The sequence below is a fragment of the Chlamydotis macqueenii genome, chromosome 3, assembly GCF_036417535.1.
Source record: "Chlamydotis macqueenii isolate bChlMac1 chromosome 3, bChlMac1.mat, whole genome shotgun sequence".
In the NCBI taxonomy this organism is placed as follows: domain Eukaryota; kingdom Metazoa; phylum Chordata; class Aves; order Otidiformes; family Otididae; genus Chlamydotis; species Chlamydotis macqueenii.
In genome coordinates this window covers 58,777,512-58,803,643 of record NC_141558.1, presented here as the reverse complement: position 1 = coordinate 58,803,643, position 26,132 = coordinate 58,777,512, and the positions used below count along the sequence as shown (strand labels likewise).

General features: G+C 39.8%; 1 protein-coding gene across 13 annotated transcripts in view; it reads left to right on the top strand.

Annotated features, from left to right (window-relative positions):
• The window catches only part of PTPRK (protein tyrosine phosphatase receptor type K), a 416,154-nt gene that overhangs the window by 193,687 nt on the left and 196,335 nt on the right, over nt 1-26,132 (top strand). For all 13 annotated transcript variants that reach the window (XM_086743669.1, XM_086743658.1, XM_086743668.1 and 10 more), the window contains exon 6: nt 10,089-10,263. In XM_086743669.1, the coding sequence (XP_086599795.1) occupies nt 10,089-10,263 (175 nt within the window). The remainder of the gene's footprint in view (nt 1-10,088; nt 10,264-26,132) is intronic.

The following is a 26,132-nucleotide window of genomic DNA, read 5'->3' as shown; positions in this document are numbered from 1 at the left end:
TCTTGCTGAAAAATTATTTCTTGTAGGAGGTGAACTTAAGTGTATGTGTGTGTAATCTTAAAAGATGGAATATAGCATGTATAGCAATCGTAACTGCTCATTCGTTGCCTACTTCTGCTGATTTTCTTTTTTTCTAAAGCCTATGAATTGTCTTTCTTTAAAAAAGACACTTAAAGAATAAGAATTATTTCATTTATTGGTGTTTTGTGCTGCTTTGTTCTCATTGATTTGCTGAATTAGTATATATAGGGCCACCTTTTTATTCTATCCCTCCTCCCTCTGTGAAATGCCATGCATTCCAGTGGAGTTATGTCAATAAATAACCTTGCAAACAAGAATCAATTCTGCACGTTAATCCTTCACTCAGGATGGATACATGTTAAGTGTTAAATATTTGAAAGAATAGTGCATACAGGGCATTCTAAACGTGGATGTGCAGGGGTGGGGTCAGGTGGGATTGCTGTTTGCCCATTTGATTTGGAGATTTCGGTGCGGAGAAAGCTTCCAGGATTTTAACCTTCATTTCTTTACTAAGACAGTGGAGTAATAGAATTGGCTGAATAGAACAAATGACGTTTGGATACACAAAGGCTCCAGAAAGCAGTGTTCATATTGTCCAGCATTTGTTCTGTGAGTCTAATTGGGATATCAAAGCAATAGGGTTTTTTGCATAATCGGGCTGTGTTTAACGGCTTCCTGAGCTGGGAACAATTGTGGCTCCCCGAAGCCCAGTACGATTTCCAGTGTCTTATCGATGTCCGGTTTAACTGGACACTCGCACAGTGCGGAGAATAGAGCTTTTTGCTAGAACATCTGTTAAACCATATGTCTTGGCACCTGGTTCAGATGGCGATAACTGCAGCACTAATGAGTCCATCCATCATTGCTGAGCTTTGCATTAACATAGCATCGGATTAGGGAAAGCGGCTTGTTCTGGCTTTGCAGTCGGATGTGTTCTGTCACGCTTTGCAGTGATACCATTTGCTTTGGTGAATCTGAAATTCATAGGGGTACCGCATGCATTTAAAAGTTTAATACACGCCTGGTAATCCTGTGCAGATTGCCATCAGAGCGGTGGCGAGCAGGCCAATCTGTCAGCAATAGTTGTAGGTGCTGGCTAACCGCCGCTCCACTTGGGCTGCCAAGGCTGGCAAGGCAGCCCCGCTCTCGCCCGTGGAGAGGCTCATCAGCGTTAATGTGGTCTGATGCAGCTCCTCCCTCCACCAGAGGAAAATGTCGTTCCTTCTGGAATAACAGATAATTAAAGCAATTGCCTGAGAGTAATAATTGAAAAAGTGAAATTAAAAAGCATTATGGAAAATAAAATGCAAATTGCTGTAAAAACAATGGAGTCAGGCTGACCTCCCAGCAGTACCAACTGTTACCAGAGGATGAATGAGCATCTGCGTGGTCTGGTTGGGCTTAAACAACTGACTGTATCCCACTCCCTTTCTTGAGGAAACTGCCATAACCCTTAATGCCCTGTTTACCAGCATCTTGGGTTTTGGTGGTGGTTGCCATGGAACGTGATTTGATATTTAGCATTCATTTTTCTTGCTAGATGCTGCTGGGTACTCTTTAATGAGTCTTTGGACTGGGCACATGCAGATGGTACCCTGGTATGATGGATTTGGGCACATCGTTGTGCAGGACCAATGTAGTATTTCAGGAATTTAGACTGGAGGGTGTATATAAGAGTCTATGTCTCTGGCAAGAGGTTGAGGGACACAACACTGTTTTGTTTTGCTTTTTGGAAGGACAGTATTTCCTCTCAGAGGAAAGAAGTTGTGCCACACAATTCTCTTCTTCCCACTGTGCCCGGAAGGTGAAAGCATGGTTCAGTATCCAGCAGCAGGGTTTGAGTACGGGCTCTGGGCCTTTGGGGTAAACCATTTACCTGCAGTGGGGTGTTGGGAGGCTCACTTGTGGTCTCAGGAAAAAAAAAAAATCTACAATAGGAGGGTCACATCCAATTTAACTTTGTTTTACATAGTTGCATGTTTTTATACTTCAAATTTTTATTAGTTTTCTAATGTAAGTTTGCCTTTTTGATACAGTTAATTAACTGGTTAAGATACCGTTTCTTTAGTTTGATGATAAAACATTTATTGTTAAAGTGCACCTGCCTATTCACCATTTTCATTACATTTGAAGAACGTTTTTTGTTGGCTTGCACAAATTTTATGACCCCTGAAAGTTAAGGGGAGCTGAGTACACTCTGACTGTTAAGAGAAGTTTTGTTATTTTCCTTTTTCTTTGGTGGAGTCTAGAAGGAAGTTCAGAGAAGCTGCTTTGTTAGCACCCACAGGGTTTCAGCTCTGAAACAGTGATAGAGCTTTTTGGTACCCTTTTTGGTTTTAGTCAGCTGTCAAGTTTGATGCGTTTTGGTGTTGAACTGAAGTCAGTCAGCTGGGCCTGCGTGCCCTAAGGAGGAGTTGAAGCCATGATGTTGTGTGGAGGCTGTGGGAAGAGAGAGGACTGATCACTCTGGGTTCACTCTTCTCTCTCGGTGGCAGGAGTGGTGGGTCAACATCTGAGGAGCCTCTAGGGAGACAGCAGACTTCTTGGATCATCAGCATCATCTGCCCAAAACAAGTACTAATTTGTACAGCAAATTCGACTCTTTATACCAAACCACCTTTCCTGAGCTGGTAAAATACAGCTGAACACTATCTTGTCTCACCTGTTTCTTGATTACTGGCAATGACCAAGCAGTGCATAAGTTTTTTTTCTGTTGCATTTGAGGCTTGCACAGGAACTTCACTTGCCTCATTTTTCTCATCTTTGGTTGCTTTTACTTATAGAAAAGATGTTTTTTCAAAGTGACCAACAGAACAGGGGTGTGTGGAGGACAGGGCTCCACTTCTGCAGTGGCTTGTCTATTTTACCTGCACTTTCGCCTCATTGTATTTATGTTCTGTGATAGATATTCTGATTTTCCAAACTTTTTTTCAAAGATGTATAAAAAGTTGACTTGAAGTGATATATCAAGCTCCTTGTAAATGACTTGGCTTGCAGTTTACTCTGTATCACACACTGCTGACTCCGACACAGCTATAAAGAATATTCACCAATGAAAAATACAATATCCAAAACTTGGTATTTGATATTCTCCTTCTAACTTGTTTGTTTCACAAAGGTTCCCCCTCTGCCCCCCCCTTTTAACACAGTATTCACCATTGATGCTATCTGTGTCATTTAACCATGAATGAACCATTCTCCTCTTTCCTCCCTCAATTTATTGGCTTCTTGGATAAATATGGCAGTTCTCCCTAGATGCCCCGTCATCTTAGGTTTCAGCAACATGAAATAGTGTAATCATTCTAGTTCTAATGTAATTCTGCCCCAGTTAACTAAATCCTCCAGCCTGCATAGCTACCAGTCATTTAGTTGACACGGCAGCCTTCAGGGATGTCATCCCTGTAGATCTTCCCTAGAGATGCTGCTTCTCCCGCGGCAGCCGGAGCATCAGGCGCTGGGGGCTGTGCCCGCGGTCGTGCCGCGGGCAGCTCACTGACCACCTGTAACACCGGATGCCTTTTTCTCCTCCTGCCATTTTGTAGTTTACAGCTGGACCAGCTATGGTGGAAGTCTGGTCACCCTGTGTAGTGCTGGTAGGGGTAGTATTTCCTCAGCCAGCAAGTGGCTTAAACCCCTATCAATGAGACACTTGAAATTAAGATGATGTTTATAAAAACATATATTGCTATAAATCCCTTGACTGTTGAGTCCTTTGAGTCTTGTCAGTTAACACTTGCATTCGTTGTCTCTTCCTCAGTGGTGAGGTTTGTGGTAGGTAGCCTAATGCCCCAGGCCCTCATTTCCTCAAATAGCTGCAGGGCTTAGTGAAGGACAGAAGACTAGGAGCAGCTGGTACACTTGGCTGCTTTTAGAAAAGGGTAAAATCATCTGCTGAGGAGTGTTTGAGGAACTGTCTTCTGTGGTGTTTGTCTTCAGTAGTGGGGGTTTTTGCAACTTTTTTCCTTCATTGTCTTCTTGTAACTAATCAGATTTTTTGTTTGGAGCTGCAGGGTGAATACTGTAGTTCAGCATGCACTGCTCAAGGTGATATAGATCTTTAATCACTGTGTCCAGAATTCATATTGCTGTGAATTATTGTTTTTTTTTAAAAAAACCAAACCAACAAACCAAACAACACTGCATTCAAGAACTGTAACTTTCTGAAAAGCTTCTCTTTTTTTTTTTTTTAAATATAGATTTTTGTGACGTATGTTAGATTAGGCTTAAAATAAGAGGCTTTAAAATGTCCAGAAAAAGCGAGCGTCATTTTTATTTGTGTGGTGGAATGGCTAGGGACACTGTAGTATGAATTTTGCTATTTTGCCTCCAGTGGATTTTATTATAATAGAATAAATTAGGATTGCCACCTCTGAAGGGCCAGATGGCTCTCAATTAGATTATTTAATGAGAACCCTTTCTTTCTTCAGTAGGAGGTTCAGTGCAGTGTGAGAGAAATTGAGCTACTTAAAAGTGGAGAAGTTTGAGTAACAGCAGTGTATGTAACCAAGACATTTAAAGCAATCATGGATTTTTCTGTACTGCAGTGCAGTATGCAGGATAAAACTTGGCTTGTCACATGTATTCAAGATCTTCTGTATATGTTTGCATGGGAAAAGCTGTGTTGCTTTTACTGCTAATAAATGAACACGTAGTTCATGGGAAAATAGGATCTTAGTCTGATTTGCCATGGATGTAGGGAGACCAGCAAGTTAAAGCAGGTTTCATTAATTTCCTACTTAAAATGTTTAACTCCATGCTTTCTCTTAAAAATCAAACAAACAAAAGAAATTGCTACTTTATCCTCTTGTATACTAAGAAGATAGGACTACCTAGGCATGTTATTTAAACTACAGTTCCAGTTCTGTTCTGCTTGAAAAAAAAAATGATTTCTTAGGCTTAAATTATGTGTTTGTAAATAAAATTGAAAAATAGGTCCCACTTGTTCAGTCATTTGCTCTTTTTTTAGTAGGGAAAAAATTAAAATTGCATTCATAATTTCTTATGATAAATAGACGTAATGCTTTATTGTGTTTATAGTCTATTTAGTAAGTTTTAAAGTCTCAAGAATATATATTGAGAAATTTGTGAAAAAGAATATAAAGAAAATAATAATTTAAAAAAAAAGTAGACAGATTTTTCTCCATTTTGAAATTGTGTCCTAAGTGCTATAAAAGCATGTGCTGTATGTGTTGAAAAGTGCCAGACAGCAGCTACACATAAGTAAAATTTTTCAAGTATAGTTATTTATGTTGTTTATTCCCCTCGTGTTGTTTTATTTTTTCAAAAAGCTCTTTTGGCAGAGATCGCACATTATTGCTATAATTCAGCCGTTCAACCTATCCACATTCACTCCTTTTCCCTCTTGGAAAAAAAAAAAAAGAGGGCATTTCTTCCTTTACACAGTGAGTAAAACCAGGAATGTTTTGGAGCACGTTATTTACAAATTCCCTTTCTGCTCGGAGCAGCAGAGGTGCAATTCCCCAGGCTGCTGGGGGCATCCTTCCAGCCCTTCTGCTGTCTGTTGAAGTTTTGATTGCACCCTCGGGGACCAAATTGCTTAAACAAGAATCTCCGCTTGCGCCTTGCCCCCTGCACGGGATCCTGCCCTCTCCTCTGCTCCCTGTAGCCATGGAGTGAATCTGATCATGAACTAATCCATTTGGTGATGATAATAGATGGAGATGGAGTATGTTTTCCAGGAAGGTTTTCTTTTTAATTCCAGGCCAGTTTTCTGCATGAGCACGAGAATGAAGGCGAGGAGGGAGTGGGTCGGGGCCAGCTGAAGTGAGCACTGCTACCAGAGTAATGTGTGTGTCACTGCAGCCACAGCATTAACATCTTCTGATCGCTGGAGGCATCCTGATATCCAGCCGGGAGCCCGAGAAGGCAACCAGAGTTGACTGTAATTATTAGCAGTGGAGCTGACTTATTTTAAGGTGTTTACACTAAGAAAAGGATGGGAATGTGTAAGGTTGAGCTGCCCAGGCTGATAAAAATCAGTGGTATAAAAAAAAAGAGCTCAGGAAAATTTAGACAGAACATCACCGCAGAAAGTTATGGTATCTTATTGGTGGGTTTTTCTTTTTTGTTTAAACAGCTCTTTTCAACCTGAAAAGTTGAGAAAGAAATGCAGATAAATTTTTAATTTGTATTAGAAAATTAGAAAAACAAATTCTACCAATTAAGTAATGTGTAGGAGTTTAGATGCTTCTTGTTCCATTTAGGTTGTGGAAGATCCACTAACGTTTTATTTTGTTTGTTAAATGCTTGATTTGTTTCATGAGAGCAAAAAGATAAATTTAAGGGTAATTGTTCATTTGCCTGTCGTTGTTTTTTTTAAGCTGTGTAGACTTGACTTTGTTTAAATTTAGATGATCTCATTTCACTCCCTGAAAAAAAAAATAATAAAATCATGTTCATATCAAATTAAAAATGACCTTGAAGTCAGAGAGACTTATTTAAGGTCATAATTTTAAGTGCCTGAAATACTAGAACTAAGGAGGTTTTTCCACATGCTTATATTTCTTCTAATCAAGTGTTTATAGAGTGTAGTTCTTCGTGAAGCCCAGAGTTATTTTCACAAAAGGAGGAGAAATGCCTGGTGGTGACCTCTCCTAAATGAGCAATTCAGGGTTATCAAATCAGACAGCAAGGGACTGGAGGAACCAAGGATCGCACAGGGTACAGTCATTACCTATTAGTATAACTCCACATTAATTTTAAATTGAATTTTTAAAACCTAATTGAACAGCATTTTCAAGCTCTGTTCAGTGTGAGCAGGACATAAATTGAAACGGTATGTACCAGAAACCCTCTAATAAGCAGAGAGCACTGCTGCCTTTCTTTCCTCTCCTTTGAAATCAGTAGTAATGCCCTGACATTAAAAAGAAGAATTTAATTAAGAGATCATGGCAGTGCATCTGAACTCTGACTGACTAATGGCTTACTAGTGTAAGGGATACGCGCCAAAATGAATGCAGAGTATTTTCCTTAACATTCATTTTTAAGTGAGAACTCTCTTCTGTTTGAAATTTTCATCATTTTTATGATGCAAAAATATTTTAATGGATAAGCTGTGCATGAAGATAGACTTTGAAGATGTAATTGTGCAATTGGGTTCCCAAGAAACAAATCCTAATACAGAGAAATTTGAGCAACTACTGTAAGCCTTGTAAGATAAAGGGGTAGGAAATCACGATGTAAACAGAAAAGAAAATGTTAGGTTTTGTTGTTGGAGTAGAACTGTAATGCTTGTTAAATTTCATTTTGATTAATTGCTCTGAAGATGCATTAATATCTCATTTTAAGTAGGAGCCCAGTTCACTTTGTTTCTCAACATGAAGTGTGCAGATGAGCTTAAGTAAGCAAGTTCTAAATTATTTTACACAGCGAGCTTGGATGTGCTTCTCTGCTGCAGACTGAGTGCTTGGTGTTCAGATTTAAGGCACTGGACTTATTGAAGGGAGTACTTTATTTTAGAAAACTCTGTAATGTTTATTTTTCCCTTTATAGCGGAGCAAGAATGACTGCCTTACATGGGTTACTTGTCAAGTTTGCTGTCATATAATTTTTAACAATATGCCTTCTGTTTATTATATGCTGCTTGGTCATTTTAACAGTTAGGTGGCAAGTTTGTGTATAGTGGAGGAGCTTGACTTCCCTTTGCTGGCTGTGATGTGGCCATGAGAGCATGCACTGTGGGAGGGCACAGACAAGCATAAGAGGAAGAAAGTACCATGAGGTTTGTTTATTTTGGTTACTTCAAGGCACAAATCCAAGTTTTATATTAAGTTATCATTCCAGAGAGTTCAAGCCTCTGGTTAAATCTGAGGAGGGGGAAAAATGTAGCTTGAAAATCCTAATTTCGGATTTAGCTTTTGCTATCAGGAGAAGCCAGCTAACCAGAGGGAGAGGTGCCCCTCCCACGAAATCATTTTACTGTAGCTTAAGCAGCGCTGAAATAAAGCTGTTACCACACAAATGATGGGTGATGTTATTGGAATTTAATAATTTCATTGATCCCTGAAGTTTGGTAAGGGCTTTCATTCATAGGAGTCTTTGCAGGCATCAGCAAACTTCCTTAATTTTTCTTAATAGGAGTCAGATATTTGCAGAGCTGCGAAGGGAGCCAATACCTGTCGTAGCGTGACTGAACTCCGCCACAGTGGGTCCAGGTTATCCAGTGCCCAGTTTCCATTGCTTTTGCCCTGTGAACATTCCTTCAGACAGCGTCCATGTGATAAGCAGGCTTTTGGTGGTTACAGGCTGGTGACTTTGATTTAGGGAAGAGACGTACAAGTACCTTTTGGAAGCGTCTCATGCGCCATCTGCCTTTGGAGATCTGTTTTCACTCGTTGCATCTCACTGTACTTTCTCGCCCAACCCAACAGACTGCACTTTCCCTTGGGTAGCAGCTCCCTCCCATTTCTGGTGTAACGGGAAAAAGGGTGGCTAGGGGCTGGAGGAAATGGATGATGTCTTCATGAAATGAGAAGGAGTTAGGCCAATAAACTTTCTGTTATAAGGTTGATAGTGTAGTCTTTGTAGTGGAATACCAGCAACTGAAAGAACTTGAAATCTGCCAGGTTTGGTATAAACAGGCATTTTCACCCAGGACTTGCAGTGAAGCATGGGAAGGGTGCTTTGACTGCTGCAAGAAAGATGACAGAAGCTAAAATTCATCTGTTTAAACATACTAATCGTCAAAATGAATACTTGTTACAGTGAGTTTGCAGCAGTACCGAACTCCTGGCTAATCTACTGCCAAACTTGATAGAGAATGACTAACCTGTGCCAAGATCACAAAGGGTAGATGTAAAATGAAGTGTTTGAGTATTGTGAAGTAAGTATTCTGCCTGTGACCGGGGGCTTGCTAATATACACGTGCAGCATTAACTCATTGCCTTTTTCTCCCCTTTTTGTTTGCTGCAGGCTTTCCGGTTATTACATTTTGCGGCTCAGCAGTGCTGCTTCTTGTGTTAGACAGAAAGTTCAGACTTTAAGACCTCAATGAAGTTTCTCATTCCAGGCGTTGATTAGAGCTAAAAATGTCCGTGGAGGTCAGATTTTGCTATGTATCAAGCAGAGCAGGCAATACAGTTACAAGGAAATGATGGCATCTTTCTGGTGACTGAGCACAGCCGAGTGCTCAGAAACTGTGTCCTGGTTGGGGAATAACATGCAATTGATCTATGGGAGAGAGCAGGAACATTATTTGTTCAGTTGATGCGTATTTCTTTTGTTGTTTGCTTTGTTGGTTTTTTTTTAATGCTAAACTTTGATACAGGGTCTGTTCTTCGATTAAAATCAAAATTGACCATTTAATATGAATGGGAATAAGGAAAAAGGGTCACAAAAGAGCTCAAACGGTTTCTACCTTACTGACCTCTCATCCTGCCCTGCAGCTCCAGACAGATTATTTTTTTCAGTGATTTGTGGTAGCTATGATTTTTTTCAAACTCTAAGCTCCTTCCTTTAAATGAGATATACATCATTCCTCTTTTAGCAGCTTCCTTCCCTCCCCTTTTTATTTCAGCTAACTTTAGGTAGATAGGAGGTGCTTAGTGTACCAAAGGTACAGTTTTAGAAGGTGTTGAATTTAGGCAGATAAAAGGGAGCATTAAAAAGGAAATATTGGCTGGTTGCTGAAAAAGGGCTGTTGAAAACCTATCAAATCCCTCAATGCCAGGTTTGTTTAAGTGTTTTTTACAATACACCTGGATTATCTGTTACAATTTTATTTAAAGATGAACAAATTTTCTTAGGAGTACAGCTGCAACTCCTGTGGCCTCTCCTGTGGTTCCAGCTATGAAGCAATGGCGGTTGGGTGTGTCAGGGTTATGTTTTGTGGCAGTGGGAAAGCCTGATGGTGCTTTTCACCCCCAAACTTGATTCTGAAATGTTTTTTGAGTACTGCTTGTCTCTTGATGGGACCTCAGCACTGAGCTCTTTTACCCTGGAAATGCATCACAGAGCGAATGCATTTGATGTTTTTATGTACTCTTTGCATGATAAATATCTTTTGTATTCTTATGAGATAACTCTTCCTTGGTTTCTCTTATTTTCAGAGAAGAAATGGGGAAGATATTCCAGTTGCTCAGACTAAAAATATAAATCACAGAAGATTTGCTGCTACCTTTAAGTTGCAAGAGGTGACAAAAACCGACCAGGATTTATACCGCTGTGTGACTCAGTCAGAGAGAGGTTCAGGAGTGTCAAATTTTGCTCAACTTATTGTTCGAGGTAAGGTTTTAACTGCTTTCATTTTGTCCATTTAACTGCTCTTAATACCAGTGCTTTCTACTTAATCCTTTTATTTAGCCTACAGGTGCCTTGATCTGCAATGATCATACAAAGATAGCTCTCTGAGGCTTCTTAAATTTTCATAAAATTATAAACTGGTTTGCAAAACCTCTTGCAATTGCTTTCCATCGAATGCATCTGTGTAAAAACCCTGTTCTTGCAATGTGTGTAACCTGCCTGTATGCTTTTCTGTGGATGCTATTTGTTGAACATAGGGTAAAAAATGCTGAACTTTTCGTAGATATTTTTACAGATATGAGAGAATCCATTGTAGTTAGTTAGCATTCTCTTTTATAACCTGTGCCTTGGGCAGACTGTTAATACAGCAAATAATAATATATTGCTCTGTTACCTGGAAGATAGATATATAAAAATAGCTGTAAACTTTCACCTACCCTAGGACTGAGCGCATTATGTAGATATTTTATGAGGATTTCAAACCTCTGAAGTAGGAGGAAGAAAAGTAAAAACTTGCTTTTTTTCTGCTTGAAATACTTTTTTCATTGTAATTCACTCAGAATCCTGCTGCGGTTCAACTGTAGCTTGTGTGTGGCAATGTCAGGTTGATGTTTTGTTTATGCGTTTTGTGTTCTGGAAGCATGTAATCTGACCAGCAAAGGATATGGTTGAATGTAGAAGTTCAGTTTTCACTTCCAAAAGTCACTTGCTATCTGGCCTGGAATAAGCTATGAAGAAGACCCCACCTGGAGTACTGCATCCAGCTCTGGAACTCCCAACACAAGAAGGACGTGGACCTGTTGGAGTGAGTCGTAAGGAGGGCCGTGAACACGATAAGAAGGCTGGAGCGTCTCTCCTGTGAGGACAGGCTGAGAGAGTTGGGGCTGTTCAGCCTGGAGAAGAGGAGGCTCTGGGGACACCTTATAGTGGTTTTTCAGTACCTCAAGGGGGCCTACAGGAAAGATGGGGAGAAATTCTTTATCAGGGCCTGTTGTGATGGGATGAGGGGTAATGGTTTTAAACTAAAAGAAGGTAGATTTAGATTAGACATAAGTAAAAAAAAAATACAGTGAGGGTGGTGGAACACTGGAAGAGGTTGCCCAGAGAGGTGGTAGATGCCCCATCCCTGGAAACATTTAAGGCCAGGTTGGACAGGGCTCTGAGCAACCTGATCTGGTTGGAGATGTCCCTGCTCCTTGCAGGGGAGTTCGACTACACAACCTTTAAAGATCCCTTCCAACCCAAACCATTCTATGGTTCTGTAAGTCTCTCCTTGCATAGTTGCATCAGCTGCAGAATTTTCCATTTCACTCAGCTGTAGTGAGGCGTAATGTTTTTGAAGTGGGAAAAAGAAGTGGTGTACAAAATCTGCCTGTGATGCTTTGTGGTGCAGGGTCTGTTTTGGCCAGGTAAGTGGTTGGGCACATGATGGCCTCTCACTCGACTCGTTGATCTAGCAATCGGCTGTTTGGTCAGTTGGCATTTGGGAGTCAACCACTGCATCTGGAGCTGGGACAGAGAAAGGAAAGCAGGTTTGTCCTCAGCTTGTAGAAATAAAAGTAACGTAGGAAATCTCTAAGATATTTGATATGTAGTGTTTACCAGCAGAGGTCTTTTCCTTGGGAGACTAGTTGATTGAAGTCAACGAGGTTTTATGCCTTCTATATAACATCAATAAAAATGGGCTTTGCTGACCATATGAGGGTTTAGACACTATATTAACAACTTTTTTTATTACGTAGGTGTTCCTTTTGTCTAGCAAAGTGCAAGATGGTCTTCATTCTAATACAATGAAATTAGTCCTGTTGTAGCACAAAAATATTGTGTTGTTACAAAAACAAGGCAAAGGGATGTATTTATCCAGTGAAGTTTTCTATTTTTTTTCTATTACAATACAGCAATAAAATTGTGTCTATTTTTCTAAAAAGATTAGATAGCAATATCAAACTTCATAGTACTCTCTTCTTCAGTGCAGCATATTGTTCTGCTGAGAAGCTTGGGTCATTTGATAGGGAATGCCATCTTTATGGCTCGAAACATAAACTTGATATCTAACTGTATATACAACAGCTATATAGGTTTCATATTTTAAGGTTAATTTAGCTTTTGTGTGCTTTTTGCATTGGAAGCCCAAGAATTTTAAGGGTTTTCTTAATATGTATTCTTTTAAAAAGAAAAGTAAAAGAAAAAAAAATTAGTCTTCTAAAAACATTTTCATCTGTTTGACATCATGGTAGAAAAAAAGATTTATGCTTTATAGTAGGATTTATTGTTTGCTGCTCTATTTGAAAAGCAATATACAGTAATATATTTTCTTGTTTGTCTGGATAACCACTAAATAAATCTTTTTAGCCAAAAAAGCATACCCTTAGGGATCAGCTACCCTGGTGTTAAAACTGTACTGAAAATTAACCATAATGACAGGTCCTATATCTCAGTGGCACTTTAAAGCTGACATCCTGCTACATGGATACAAAAGATGATAATTTTAAAGGAAATTTTTGGGCCACTGATACGAATTGCCTTTAATAAGAGCTGGCATAGTATTGCCCGTTGTCAAAGATGACCCAGGGGGAAGAGTTTATTAGTGCATTTCCTCCTAAACTGGAAGTGACAGGGCATGCTTGGGGCCCTTTTGTTGCTGTTTGTAACAAATGAAAATTTCACTGCAGAATTCTCGTGCTGAAGAGTATTGATCTGTGTGTTCTCACAGCCAGAGGAGAGGGAAAAGCTGATGAAACACAATTTACTTTGTCATGGCTTTAGTATTGCTTCCACATCGTTTTGAGTAATGATAAGGTCTTCAGTTTGTAGAAGCCAAACTTCATTGATAACAGTGGTTATTAGAGAGTGTGGGATGAGGAACAGGAGTTGTTGCCCAGTAACTCAAAACCTGAGTGTTTACGTACATGGCCAAGATCCTTACTTATTGCACATCTACAGACGTGGTACCGTAATATAGTTGTAGAGGCATCTGGTACTTTTCTGATGGACAGTCCATAAGTTAGTCTTCGTAATGAAAATTTCCAGTTATATAATGTGCATCACATTGAAACATCATTACTTCATTTTGAGCTTTAACAGAAGAATTACTTTCAGTGGAGTTCTAAACTTTCTTGCAAATGTAGTTACCTGGGAGAGATGGTATACATTTAAAGACCCTAAAAGGGGTAACTCAGTTACTTTGCTTAATCTTTTTTAAGAAAAATCAGACTAGGATAGGATTTGTAATTCAGTTATGACTTTTTACCAAAAAGTAGCTCCAGTCAATAATTTAATGTCTCACCTTTGCTTAGAGCTGATCTTCAGCTCCAAGCTCAGTGGCTGTGTGGTATTGATTTTTATTTTTTTTTTAATCTATATATGGTTTCTATGGCATTGCTGGCATTCTTGGATACATGTAGAAGGAGCTCTCCCTTTCCCCTTCCTTTTACAGGAAGCTTAGTGCTGTCATTACTGTTAGTTGACTTACCCTCCTGAATAGGTCCATCTGATTAATTATCTATTTATATTTTCCCTTGGTGACCGGTAAATTGGCAGTTTCTGGGAAGGTCTTGAAGGTCTTCAAGGTCTTTCTTGAAGTCTTCAGGGTTGTCTGCACTGGAACTTGAGGGAGATGCAGGGAGGAACAGTAGCTTTGATATGTAAATAAGAGTAAACAAAAAACCCAGACAATTTCTTTCTTTTTACTTGCTTTTGAGAAGAAGTGTATCATGCTCTCAAACTCTTTCTGCTTCATTTACTACTTAACATGGAAATGTGAAAATTAAGTTCCCAAAGACATAACTTGTGCCCTGGTTCATGTGTATGCTTGCTATATACAGTTGTGTAGACTTTCCAAAATACAGTACCAAATAGTATTTCTCTCTTCAGTCAATAAAGATCTTTACACTTTAACCTGTTCTTGTACTGTATCTTTGTTCAGAGCTCTTAAAAACTACTGGAATGTTTGTCTGACGTTGGCAATATTTATTGGAAAAGTGACCTTGTGCATCAAGAAATGAGCTAGTTTTCATCAGAGCAATTGTGATCAACTTCCTGGTTGACTTGGTGTGTTAAAAGTAGCTGTCAGGAGGACATGAAACTCATATTGCGTTCTTATGTGGTTTGTTAACAAAACTTTGTAGAGTAATCCCAAATTGGTTTGTCCCTGTTTGGAATGCCTTACATTCAGGCAGTCCTCAGGACCTGTGAATGAAACCACCAATTTCCTTGGCTGCAGTGGATATGGAAGATCCACTTGAGTGCTAAGTCTTTCTTTTTTTAAAATTATTTTCATGAAACAGCAGTTTGTTTCTCTGATTGTCCAAAAAATCCCAAGGAAATCACTCTCTCAAATGGCATGATAAGGAATTATACTTCGTGTAAAATGATTGTAGCCACACATTGTTAAAAGACTAACTGTACAAAACCTGACATTATGCTGTTAAATACTGCAAAGTCAGCAGGAAATACAGTGTGTTTTACTTCGTACAGTGGATCTTACATAGATTAATTGGAAGAAAATGTAGGTTAGTGTTAAAGACAGGGAAGAAAAATGAGGAAAAAGACACTGTATGAATCAACTGTAATGTTTGTTAATGATCTGTGAATAGGTTTACCATATATCGGGTTCTACTGATAAGTTTCTAAGTTTTACTGGAGTCATAAATTTTGATGTTTTCGCTAGGTGAAATTAGTTTTTTCTTAACACTTCTTCATCCAACCCAAACAGCTTTTTTATGGTGAGGTCGAAGCCAGGGGAGGTCTACATCTTGATTTATAGTTTCAAGATGAAAATGTACTGGCAAATCCAAGTTAGCAACAGAAAAAAAAAAAGAAAGGCAGTTGTCTTCCACATGTTTTCCTCTATTGTCTTCTGACCCAGAAATCACAAGTTCTGGTAAACTGACCTGTTTGTATGAATTTACTATTACAAAAGAACTTATTTTGTTTCTTGTGTTTGCTTTGCCTTGGCAAGTGATCTCTCCTCTAAGTCATAGAATCATAGAATAGTTTGGTTTGGAAGAGACCTTCAAAGGTCATCTAGTCCAACCCCCCTTCAAGAAGCAGGGACATCTCCAACCAGATCAGGTTGCTGAGAGCCCCGTCCGACCTGGCCTTGAATGTTTCCAGGGATGGGGCATCTACCACCTCTCTGGGCAACCTCTTCCAGTGTTCCATCACACTCACTGTAAAATTTTTTTTTTTCTTTATATCTAGTGTGAATTTACCTCCCTCTATTTAAAACCATTACCCCTCATCCTATCACAACAGGCCCTGCTAAAGAGTTTCTCCCGATCTTTCCTGTAGGCCCCCTGTAGGTACTGGAAGGCCACTATAAGGTGTCCCCAGAGCCTCCTCTTCTCCAGGCTGAACAGCCCCAACTCTCTCAGCCTGTCCTCATAGGAGAGGTGCTCCAGCCCTCTGATCGTCTTTGTGGCCCTCCTCTGGACTCACTCCAACAGGTCTATGTACTTCTTATGTTGGGGGCTCCAGAGCTGGACACAGTACTCCAGCTGAGGGTCTCATGAGAGCGGAGTAGAAGGGCAGAATCACCTCCCTGGACCTGCTGGCCACACCTCTTTTATAGAATCATAGAATCATAGAATGGTTAGGGTTCGCTGGCTTTCTGGGCTGCAAGGGCGCACATTACCGGCTCATATTGAGCTTCCCATCCACCAGCACACCCGAGTATTTCTCCTCAGGGCTGCTCTCAATCCATTCTCTGCCCGTCCTATATTTGTGCCTGGGATTGCCCTGACCCATGTGCAGGACCTTGCACTTGGCCTGGTTGAACTTCATGAGATTTGCACAAGGTCCCTCTGGATGGCATCTCTTCCCTCCAGCATGTAATTTGTTTCAAGTTTTGGTGAAGTTTGTGGTGATTTTCTTCTTTGTTTCCCTTACTGGACTTTGTTTGCCATCAGGAGCAGTTTCTATTATGGAAGTAAGGCTGTCTCTAATACTCCTGCCTTTCTTGTCTGAAATCCCTTTAAGAATTTTATATAGGAAAACCAGCAGTTTGTCTAGTCCTCGGTGATGCTAGAACTCTGTGAAAATGGAGATTGCCTCTGGCAAATACTTCTCATATGAGCATTATTTTTTTCTCTTACAAGAGAGCGGAAGTTTTTCCTTTTGAGAAAGTTGTAGTTTGAAATTCACTAGTACTTGTTTTGTCTGGAAAAAAGTAAAATCTCTGGACTTGTTACCAATGTGTGTCCTCAATTTTTCTACATGGTTTTTTGGTTCATTATAGTTGTGGATTTAAATATATGCCTGTCTAATGACATGGAGAGCACTTGGTGGCAAATAGAAGAAAATGCAGCAGGTTATCTGAATACGTACACCTAACTCTATATGTACCAATTCTGAAAAATGACCCATATCTCTGTCCTCCAGTATTAAGTTCTCTGTGTGATGAATAGTAGGTTTTTTAACTTTTTTCTTCCCCTGTTCTGGTCATATCACCCATAAATGCTAGACAAATCTGGTTATTAGTGATACTTTACGATGTGTTCAGAAATTCGATCTCCAGGAGATAGTGGTGATATGTAATAGGGCTTTGGATTGTATCTTTGAAGAGTCTTCAGCAAGCCTTTGGGTGTATGTTTCTCTGAATTTGCTGAATTTCAGAGTGGAGGGGAAGCCGGAGATAGAAATTCCACAGTCCAAGTTGTTGAAGTTTGTGGGCTTTACATCGTTATCTTGGCTAAGTGCCCCTTTGAACCATTGCCAGACTTCTGTAGGAGCCTGCAAGCACGTTAGTTGTTGTGACTTGGAAGACCCATGTGGCTGCTATACCTGATTCATAAAGTGCCTTCCTGGAGTACAGGTATTAATACTGTTACTCTTTTGGACCCTCAGCCCACCTTCAGAACTACTTTTATAGCCCAAGTTTTCCCATTAGCCAAAACATAATTCTCTCATGGTTGTATCCTCGTAGGAAAAGCAGATGACAGTGTTTTAATGACTTTGCAGCAGTCAGAAAAATAATGCATGGTTCTGTGGAGGTTTTTAAACCTTGCTAATGAAACACAAGATATATTTTGGATACATATTTAGGTGTAAGCATCTTTCAAAGAGTCCAGGATCCAATTACCTTGATCTTTTTGTGACATCCTCTGGTTTTAATTTCTCTGCCATATTAAGATCTTATCCTCTTTAAGCAGATTTAACACAGAAATCTTCCTATTTTCAATCCTCTGTTTCTTGCAGCGGGTAAGGAGGGGCTGTCACCGTGAAGTCAAATCCTGCCGCCTTTACATAAAAGAATGAAACAAGAATATAGGAAAATACCTCAGTAAGTCTGTATGTTCATAATTAATAAATTGATCTAGATAGATGTTTCGAGCTCTTCACATATCTAACATACCAGAAAGAGTACCAGCCTCACTTTCTCATCAGGCAGCTCTTCTGTGCAAGTAACTCTGCTTTCTCCTTTGCTAAGGCAATGTTTGTCTCTGGCTTACATAATTAATATGTACATTGCCCATTTTCTTTAGAAAGCAGAGGAAAATTGCTTTTCCTGGAGAAGCAGGAGAAAATACTTTTGACTGCATTTTTAAAAGACACCAGAGACTTGGATTCTCAGGAGGCAGCAGAACTGCAGAGTGTTTGGAACAGGCTCAGTTCTGTCATTTTGTGTTGAGCAATCTTGTCTTCACAGGGCACAGGGCTACATTTAAAATCAGAATTGGAGAATGGTTGAGGTTGGAGTGAACCTTTGGATATCAACTGGTCCAGCCCCCCTTCTCAAGCAGAATCGCGTGGAGCCTTTTGCCCAAGACCATGTTCAGATGGCTTCTGAGTGTCTCCAAGTATGGAGATTTCACAGCCTGTGCCAGTGCTCGGCTACCCTCACGATGTTCCCTGGTGTGGAAAGGGAACCTCCTGTGTTCCACTTTGTGTCCATTGTCTCTGATCCTGGCACTGGGCACCACTGAAAGGAATCTGGCCCTGTTTTTTTTGCATCTTCCCTTCAGGTACTGATAAGCATTTATGAGATTCCCCTTCAGCCTTCTCTTCTCCAGGCTAATCAGTACCAGTTCTTTCAGCCTTTCCTTATAGTCCTGTCATCATCTTTGTGGTCCCTCGTTGGGCTCTCTCCAGTGTGTCCATGTCTTTCTTGTACTGAGGAGTCCAGCAGTAGATCCAGCACTCCAGATGTGGCCTCACCAGTACTGGACAGAGAGGAAGGACCACCTCCCTTGACCTGCTGGTAATGCTTTCTCTAATGCAGCTCAGAATACCTCTTTTTTTTTTTTTCTTCTACCCGGCAGGGCACATTCCTGGCTCATATTCAACTTAGTGTCCACTAGGACCCCCAGGTCCTTTTCTGCCAAGCTGCTTTCCAGCTGGATGGCTCCTAACATATGCTGGTGCATGGGATTGTTCCTCCCCATGTGCAGGACTTTGCACGTCTTTGCTGAACTTCAGCCCATTCTGTCAGCCCATTTCTCCAGCCTGTTAAGGTCCCTCTGGATGGCAGCACAACCCTATGGCATGTTAGCCACTCTTCCCAGTTTAATGTTGTCTGCAAACTTGTTGAGGATAGACTCTGCATCTTCCATATCATTAATGGATGTGTTAAAGATGAAATGCCACAATGCCTTGTGGCAGTTTACGTACTGTTTTCCAAGGGAGGAGCAAGGTGCTCTTATTTCAAAGTCTTTTCATGTATGTATGATTTCTAAAGTCTGTGTGGTAAAAGTAAAGCCAAAAAAAAAAAAAATCTTGACAAAGGTTAGTCTGCTGTTTGGTATGATGGACACTGCCTATCCGATTGCTTCATACCAATGTTACCTTAGTTTGCATGTGGAGTGTTTCTGTCTACTTATAATCCTCTTGAAGTCTTTTTACTGTGAACTGTTACTTTTTTGTAGTTCTGTGATTTGGTCTTCAGGAAGATCTGAAACATGTAAGATAAAGCATATGTTTTGCTTTTATCTCAAAAGACATGAGTTTTGTACTGCTTGATATAGTCTAGATTAATATTCTCATTACGCAAAAGCTAGCCTCTTCTGTGCCTTGTCTTACTGTATTCCGGGAACTTTGAAGTGATTGATTTGGACCAGAGCAAAAGATAAAAGTCCTGTAACCTCATGTCCTCCCTGTGGCTGGGCTCAGTATCTGGTATTTGGGGAAGAGTATCAGAGATGAGCAGATGTAGAGGTGTCCCTTGCTGGCGTAGGATTTTACCTTCCCAGGCATCTGTGGCTCAGGCATCTTTTAAGCAGGAGGTGGTACCCTCTCAGCTTGGACATCAGTGTCATGACTTCATTTCTCATTCAAGGAGAAGATGTGTGACTGTAGAGCAGAAGGGCAGAGTACGGAGGCAGAGAGAGAATATGGCTCATCTTTTTTCTTGAAAATATGCTGTTTGCTCTACATGTGAAGCCACAGAGCGTGTCAAGAGTTTATCTTATACTAAGAAAACACAAAATTAATTACTTTATCAGAGGAGAAAAGTGACCATGCAAGGTGATTAGGCTGATACGAGGTGGGTTTTTTAATTGTTATTTTTGTTAGGACATCTCCTAAACAATCTAACTCAATCCTGTTATCACTCACAAGTAAGAATGAATAACATATAAACTCTTGTGCCAAAGCATAGATTTATAACCTCTGTACAGTTTTAAGGAATCACTGTGTTCAGGTAAGTGTTGGTGAAAGGACAGCTATTGGCAGGGAGGGAGGCTTTGCTTCTCTCCCATACCCCTAGCCATGCAAAATCCCTCATCTCCTTCTCTTGGCTTAAGGGCTGTGTTGCTTCTGTGGACTGGTTCAACAAACAAAATGGGCATTGAGCTGCTCCCTCTCAGCCTGGCTGGGACACCTCTGCCTTGCTGGGGAGTGCAGTCAGCTCACCGGAGCTGGCCCGAGGGCCAGGAGCCCAGAGCAGGGAAAGGGATGGGAAAAAGATCCTCCTCTGTTTGCCAGGCAGTTGGCTGCTACTTGCTCTTGTCTGGTCTTGTGGAGACCTTGCAGTCATTTGGCAGTAAAAGAAGTACGGGTGTAGGGTCAATCAAAATCAGTGGAAGCCTATCACGGGCAGTAGTGACCGGAGATGAGCTTGGCCAGGCAGCTCACAGTTGCAGAGGAGTTACCTCTATGCCAGCAGGCTTAGTGCCAGCTTTAGGTAATGTTCTGCTGAGATCTTCTGCCTCTGTGACAAACGGGGTATTGTCAGCCACCATACAGGGAGTGTCAGCTGCGTATCCCCTGCTCTGCCTAATCTAGCAAAGCCGAGATATGATGCAGCTTCACTCAGCCTGCTTCAAAATTGTGTTACCAGTGATACCACAGATGTGGCATTAATGATTGGTTGTGTGAGCGTGGTCTCACCATTTCGGTGTTGTCATTCTCACGTGGCTCCTTATTGGGAAAGTACATAGGTGAGTTCAAACAGCAAATAAAGCATTCAAACAGCAAATAAAGCATCTTTGTTTCTTATATCTTCATTTTATCCGAGTACAATGACATGAAGATTGTTTACAGTAACATGATTTTTCTCATCTTAGAGATGTCTCCAGACTGCCCCACTATAACCGTGCTGTATTTTACTTGGAGAATTTCCCTTCCAGTATCTGATCTGTCTCTACATTTATTTAAATCAAGTGTTTTCTTGGAATACTGCAGCTCAGTACTGTCTCAGTTTAAATGCCATTGACATTAGTGGGGAGGTTAAGAAAAAATTTACTTCAGAGTAGACAAAGTTCCCTTACCTGCCATCATTTTCTAGTTTGGGGGAGGGGAAAACATATCTGTGTATTGTGCAGGGTTGTTAAAAAGTGTGCCAATGACTAGATGCATGGTAATGATGAAAAGGAGTGCATTTGGAATTCAATATAGATGGCAGAAAATGCAGGATGTCGGAGAAGCCATATATTAAAGGGAATTTGAATTGGAAACTGAATCCCAACCTGCCACTGGGGGCATTTTGATCATTTTGATTTATTAAACTTTTATAACAGCATTCAGATGAAGCTGAATTAAAATGCTTAGTCTTGGGTGGTTTATGGTATACAAGTTATCACGCTGGTAAAGGCTTGCCATGATCAATGTAGAGTTAATCTAAGTTCCTTTTTGAATGCAGGTGCACCTGTGTGCTTTAGTATGTATTTAAAAATCTAATAGTGTTCTAATACTGAATCACTTAACAAAAATACAAAGTGAAGCCACCCCTGACATTAATTTTCAGCTGCATTTGAGTGAATCTTGCTATTAAATTGTAGATGAACTGCAGGAACACAAACTGCATATATATTCCTATAGCAATTTAATATATTGATAAATATGCATACGTTATAAAATAGCTATGGAAGTATAGCAATATTTCCTTGGAAATGGCTCGTATTCTTAAAGACATAAGAAGCTTGCATGGTAGTACTGTCCTGACCATCTCCTGGCTTCAGCAACCGTCTTACTGAGCATTGTCTCTGCAATAAAAAGAAATCAATTACTATTAGAGTGGCACTGCGGGTTAAAGGCATTACAGGTTCACACTCAGTTTTGCAGCGGGGAGATGATACTTAGCTGCAAATGGGGACTGATGCAAAAGACGGATGAGACAGAGTTCAAGGAGCAGTAATGTGAGGGTCCAGCACTATCATTCCAAGCTGTCTCAGAGACATGATGGATGGTTTGGTGGCAAGAAGCAATAATACTAGATGATGAGAAATTCATCTCCAGATATTGAACCCATTGCATGCTGTCTACCTGTTGGTGTTCTAGTGGCATAATGATTCCTGATGTGTTATGAAGAGCTAAATTACTGTACTTAAGCAACTAAACTGGTATGTCGAATTTAGTAACCCAGATTTTTTGGCAGCTGCTAGAAAAGCAAGTAGCATATCAAAAGCTCCTGCACATTGTAAATTTAATTACCTCATATTTATGCATAGTACTTGTTGACAGGATCTTGTAAGCTATGCTAATATGGTAGGTAATTTGTTACCTCCAGAAATCACTTTCCATGTGCCTTCTGATCATTATCATGAAACATGATAAATGATCTAGCCCATGAGGTGTAAATGAAAATGAAATGGATAATTGGATTCTATGTCTAAATTGTGGCTGGAATAGTTGTTGCAATTATAATGGAATTTATCTCATAAAAATATACTTTGCAATGTACTAGTGACCTTTAATCATCTTAGTTGGGGAGTTATCTGAGAATAATTTTAAAGAGATTACAAAAAGTTTACTCACCATAGTTTGGATAGAAGGTTTTATTTCTTTCCTAAAGAATTTTGAATATTTGTCTGTTTAATAATTCATATTACAGGATTATCCTGCAGTATTAACTTGCTGGAAGATAGTATATTTGTAGAATTATATAGAAAATGGTGAGAAATATATCTGTCTCTCCTGAAGAGGAGGGAAGCTTAGCTACGTGCGGAAAGGAAGATTTCTTCCTGCTGAGATGCAGTGTTGAATTTGGATGTGCTGATTTGCTAGAGAGCTTGTCGTCGAGACTGATATGGTACTGCAAACAGGCATGTCTTGGAGAAGATTTAAGGAGTGTTATAAGGAAAATGAATGCGTTTCTCTCCCCTGTTCCCCACGTATGTGGATGTTGCTAATGGCAGAGTTTGTGCCGTACCTCCTGGAAGAGGAAGGATGACACTGCTGTGTTGGGACTGAAGTTTGAATTTTCAGCTCTTCCCTGAACTTTGTGTGTGTGTGTGTGTATATATATATGTGTCCGTGGCCTCATCTATAACATTTCATGTAGTTATTGTGTCCCCTTTTCTTAGCTGTTTAACTTTTGAAATTTGTAGCATATCTTGTACTGCCAAGTGTTTGGAATTTACCATCCCAGTTGATGTCTGTGCATGCTAAGAAGTGCAACTTTTCACTTTCTGAATTCTTTACTAGTAAATGAAAGAGAAAATTTCCACTCATGAGCTTGTGAACTAAACAGAGACAAATCTGAGTGAACAGTTCTAGAAAAAAGTGAGAGTACCTTCTTAGGAATCAAAAATTGCCTAGAATTGACTTAAATTAGAAACCTTAAGGCCTAATAAAACAGTCAAATTTTATGCATTACCTTTATCCTCCAAGAAAGGAGGATTTAAGTACAAAATTTGTTCTTAGCCATTGTGATCTGAAAGACTTAGACATTGCATGGTGTTGGTTCAAGGCTTATAAAATAAAGTTCACATCCGATTTGGAGTTCTAGTATTATTAAGAATGACAGTCCTAACTTTGTGTGGATTACTTAATTTGAATAAATAAATAACAGCAAAAATACTTTGCTCAGTTTAGAGTTTTTGGTTAGATTTTTTTTTTCCCCCCCATATAAATGGATTATTACTTAACTGAATTTAATCTTTATTTGAAATTGCCAAGCTTCTTGTAAGGTAATTTCTGTAACCTAGTGGAATGTTTTATTCAGATTTTTGAGTATTTATATTAGCTTTTTGCTCTTTGTGTCTGTTTTGTGGTAGATTTTTGGTTTTGGTTTTTTGTTTGTTTTTTTTTTTTTTTTTAACCTGAAGTTGCAGTTCACAATTTATTGCAAAATCTCGATTTTATTCTTACATTGACATCCTCATGGTAATATAAGTTGTGGTTTTTAACAACTGGAGATGTAAAGGTTACTACTTTTGAAGGGAGATGTGAGTAAACCAAATGATTTTCTTTGGCTTAAAAATTGAGATTGTAGTCTCATGATTTTTAATGCCTGCTTTGAACTTCAGTTTGACTTTGAAATGTGTTGACAGCAGTTGGAAATGTCTTGACTAATGATTTCTTCTTTGACTTTCCACTTGTTTTGGACTAGATGACTTGCATGTCCTAGAGAAAACAAGACACACTTGATGTGATCAGGCTTGTGATCTATAGGTTGCATCACCAGCCATGGGAATGTTTTCCTCTTCCCTTTGTTGAGGATAGAAAAGAGCAGCTGTCTGGCAATGTCCAAAACACTACTGCTTGTTGGCAGCCAGATACTTTCAGGGTACAGTTGTAAGGTGGGGGTTTTTTTTTGTTTGTTTTTGGTTTTTTTTTTTTGTTGGATTCTTGTTGGTTTTGGTTTTGTTTTTAAATATGTGGGGTTGTGGCACAGTTCTTCCTTTGGACCTATGCAGCATAGCGCTTGGTCACCTTAGTGGACCAAAGGGGAGAAGAGATCTCTCGTATTCTTGTAGTTGAAGGCTTGAATCATCTTACAGTATAGAGGTTTCCTCTTGAAAGCCAGCCAGAAACATCCTTTAGTATTTCTGTGTCTTTTTACCCCTTTCTAGTCTAGTCCCCCCCGCCTCAGAGCAAGGGGAAAGGCACGAGTTCAGAATATAGGGACAGGGAAAGCAGCATCTCTGCAGATGACCCTCCCATGCCCTCAAACCAACTTCTGATCTCTGCAAGGTCTGAATACAAAAGATTGAGGAAAGCCAGCACAGTTTTTCCAAGTATAATAATGATTGTAGCAACAACTCCTGCTCAGCTCTTGAACAAGTTAAAACAACTTGGATGAGATCAATGGAGTTCAGCATTTTGGTAGTGAGTAAGCTAGACTCCTTGTCTGTGATGTTTTTTCTCCATTTTGCTTTTACTTAGGTGAAAAATGGCATATATTCCAAGAAGCAAGTAAAGTAGACAACTTTGGGGAAAAAAAACCTGCTGCAAACTTGCTATCAGTATTTCTGCAAAAGATAGTTCTCTTCTAGTTGTTCTAGGAACAGCTTTAGCCTGTTATTTAAAGCAAGAGACTCAAACCTTACTCCTGTGGCAACTTTGTCAGCTCATGGACTGCCAAGTCCACTTGTCATCCTCTCAAACCGGGCCATTTGACCTGTGCTCCCACTCAAGAAAGTACAACTGAATCAGCTTTGCTATTAATTTTTGGTTGGCATCACATTAATGCAGCATCAAGAGTATGCTCCCCTCCTCTCGGGTTCTGCAGAGGGACCTGTTGCACCAGTTTTCTGATGCCTCTGGACTCCTTGTGTTGGCTGTCCTTCAGCAAGTTAACAAAGTGATGTGGTGCACGCTTACAGGTTTCTGTTGCTACCCTTCTCTGCTAGTTCTCACAAGCATGATGTGCTGCAGTCCTCACTTTTCCCACTGCCTTCTCTCTATATTTTTTCAATTTTGCACCAATAGACCCTCTGGTGGACTTCCTGCAATGTGATTTAACTCAACTGTCTTTTGTGCTGTAGCTGCTGGTTGCAACTTTTATCAGTGGAGCAGAGAAAACACTGTGAGGTTGGATGTGCCAGTAAGTGACAATGACATAACTGGAAGGTTGGTTGGATGTGCCAGTAAGTGACAACGAGGTAACTGGAAGGTTGTTAAAAAGTCCTATTTTACTAGAAAGAGTAACTCCTTTTCCAAAAGGTTTTGTAAAGGCATATAATTGAACACTTCAAGAAGATTGGACTATGCCAGCTTTCTGGCTGGCTGCAGACGTGTTTTAAGATGTATTTTGAGTTTAGACTTATGGACTTTTTTTCTTTCCTGAAATTTGTTGTTTTATGTGAGAACTTGCTTCGACTTTTTTTTTTTTTTTTTTTTACTGCTTATGTTCTTTAACTTCAGCTATTTCTTAATACCACTTCAGGAATCTGTTTGACCTTCCTCTTCCGTTTTTCATTTAACATGGCTGCTTGAAGAAATAGTTAATGAGTCTTATTTTTCCCAGGAATACATCCAATACTTGACCTCTAAGTATGTGGACTTTGCAACAGAAAGAATTGCGTCCCAGTGACACTTCTTTTTCCTTCCAAATTACCCTTGTTATCAGTGACATTTTCACAATTAGAAACAAAGTGATCCTCCTGTTCCAGTTCCAGGAGCGGCTTTAGCTTATTCTTTGACCGATATAAAAGGTTAAAGAATTGATTGAAAGAGCACAGATTGGATTT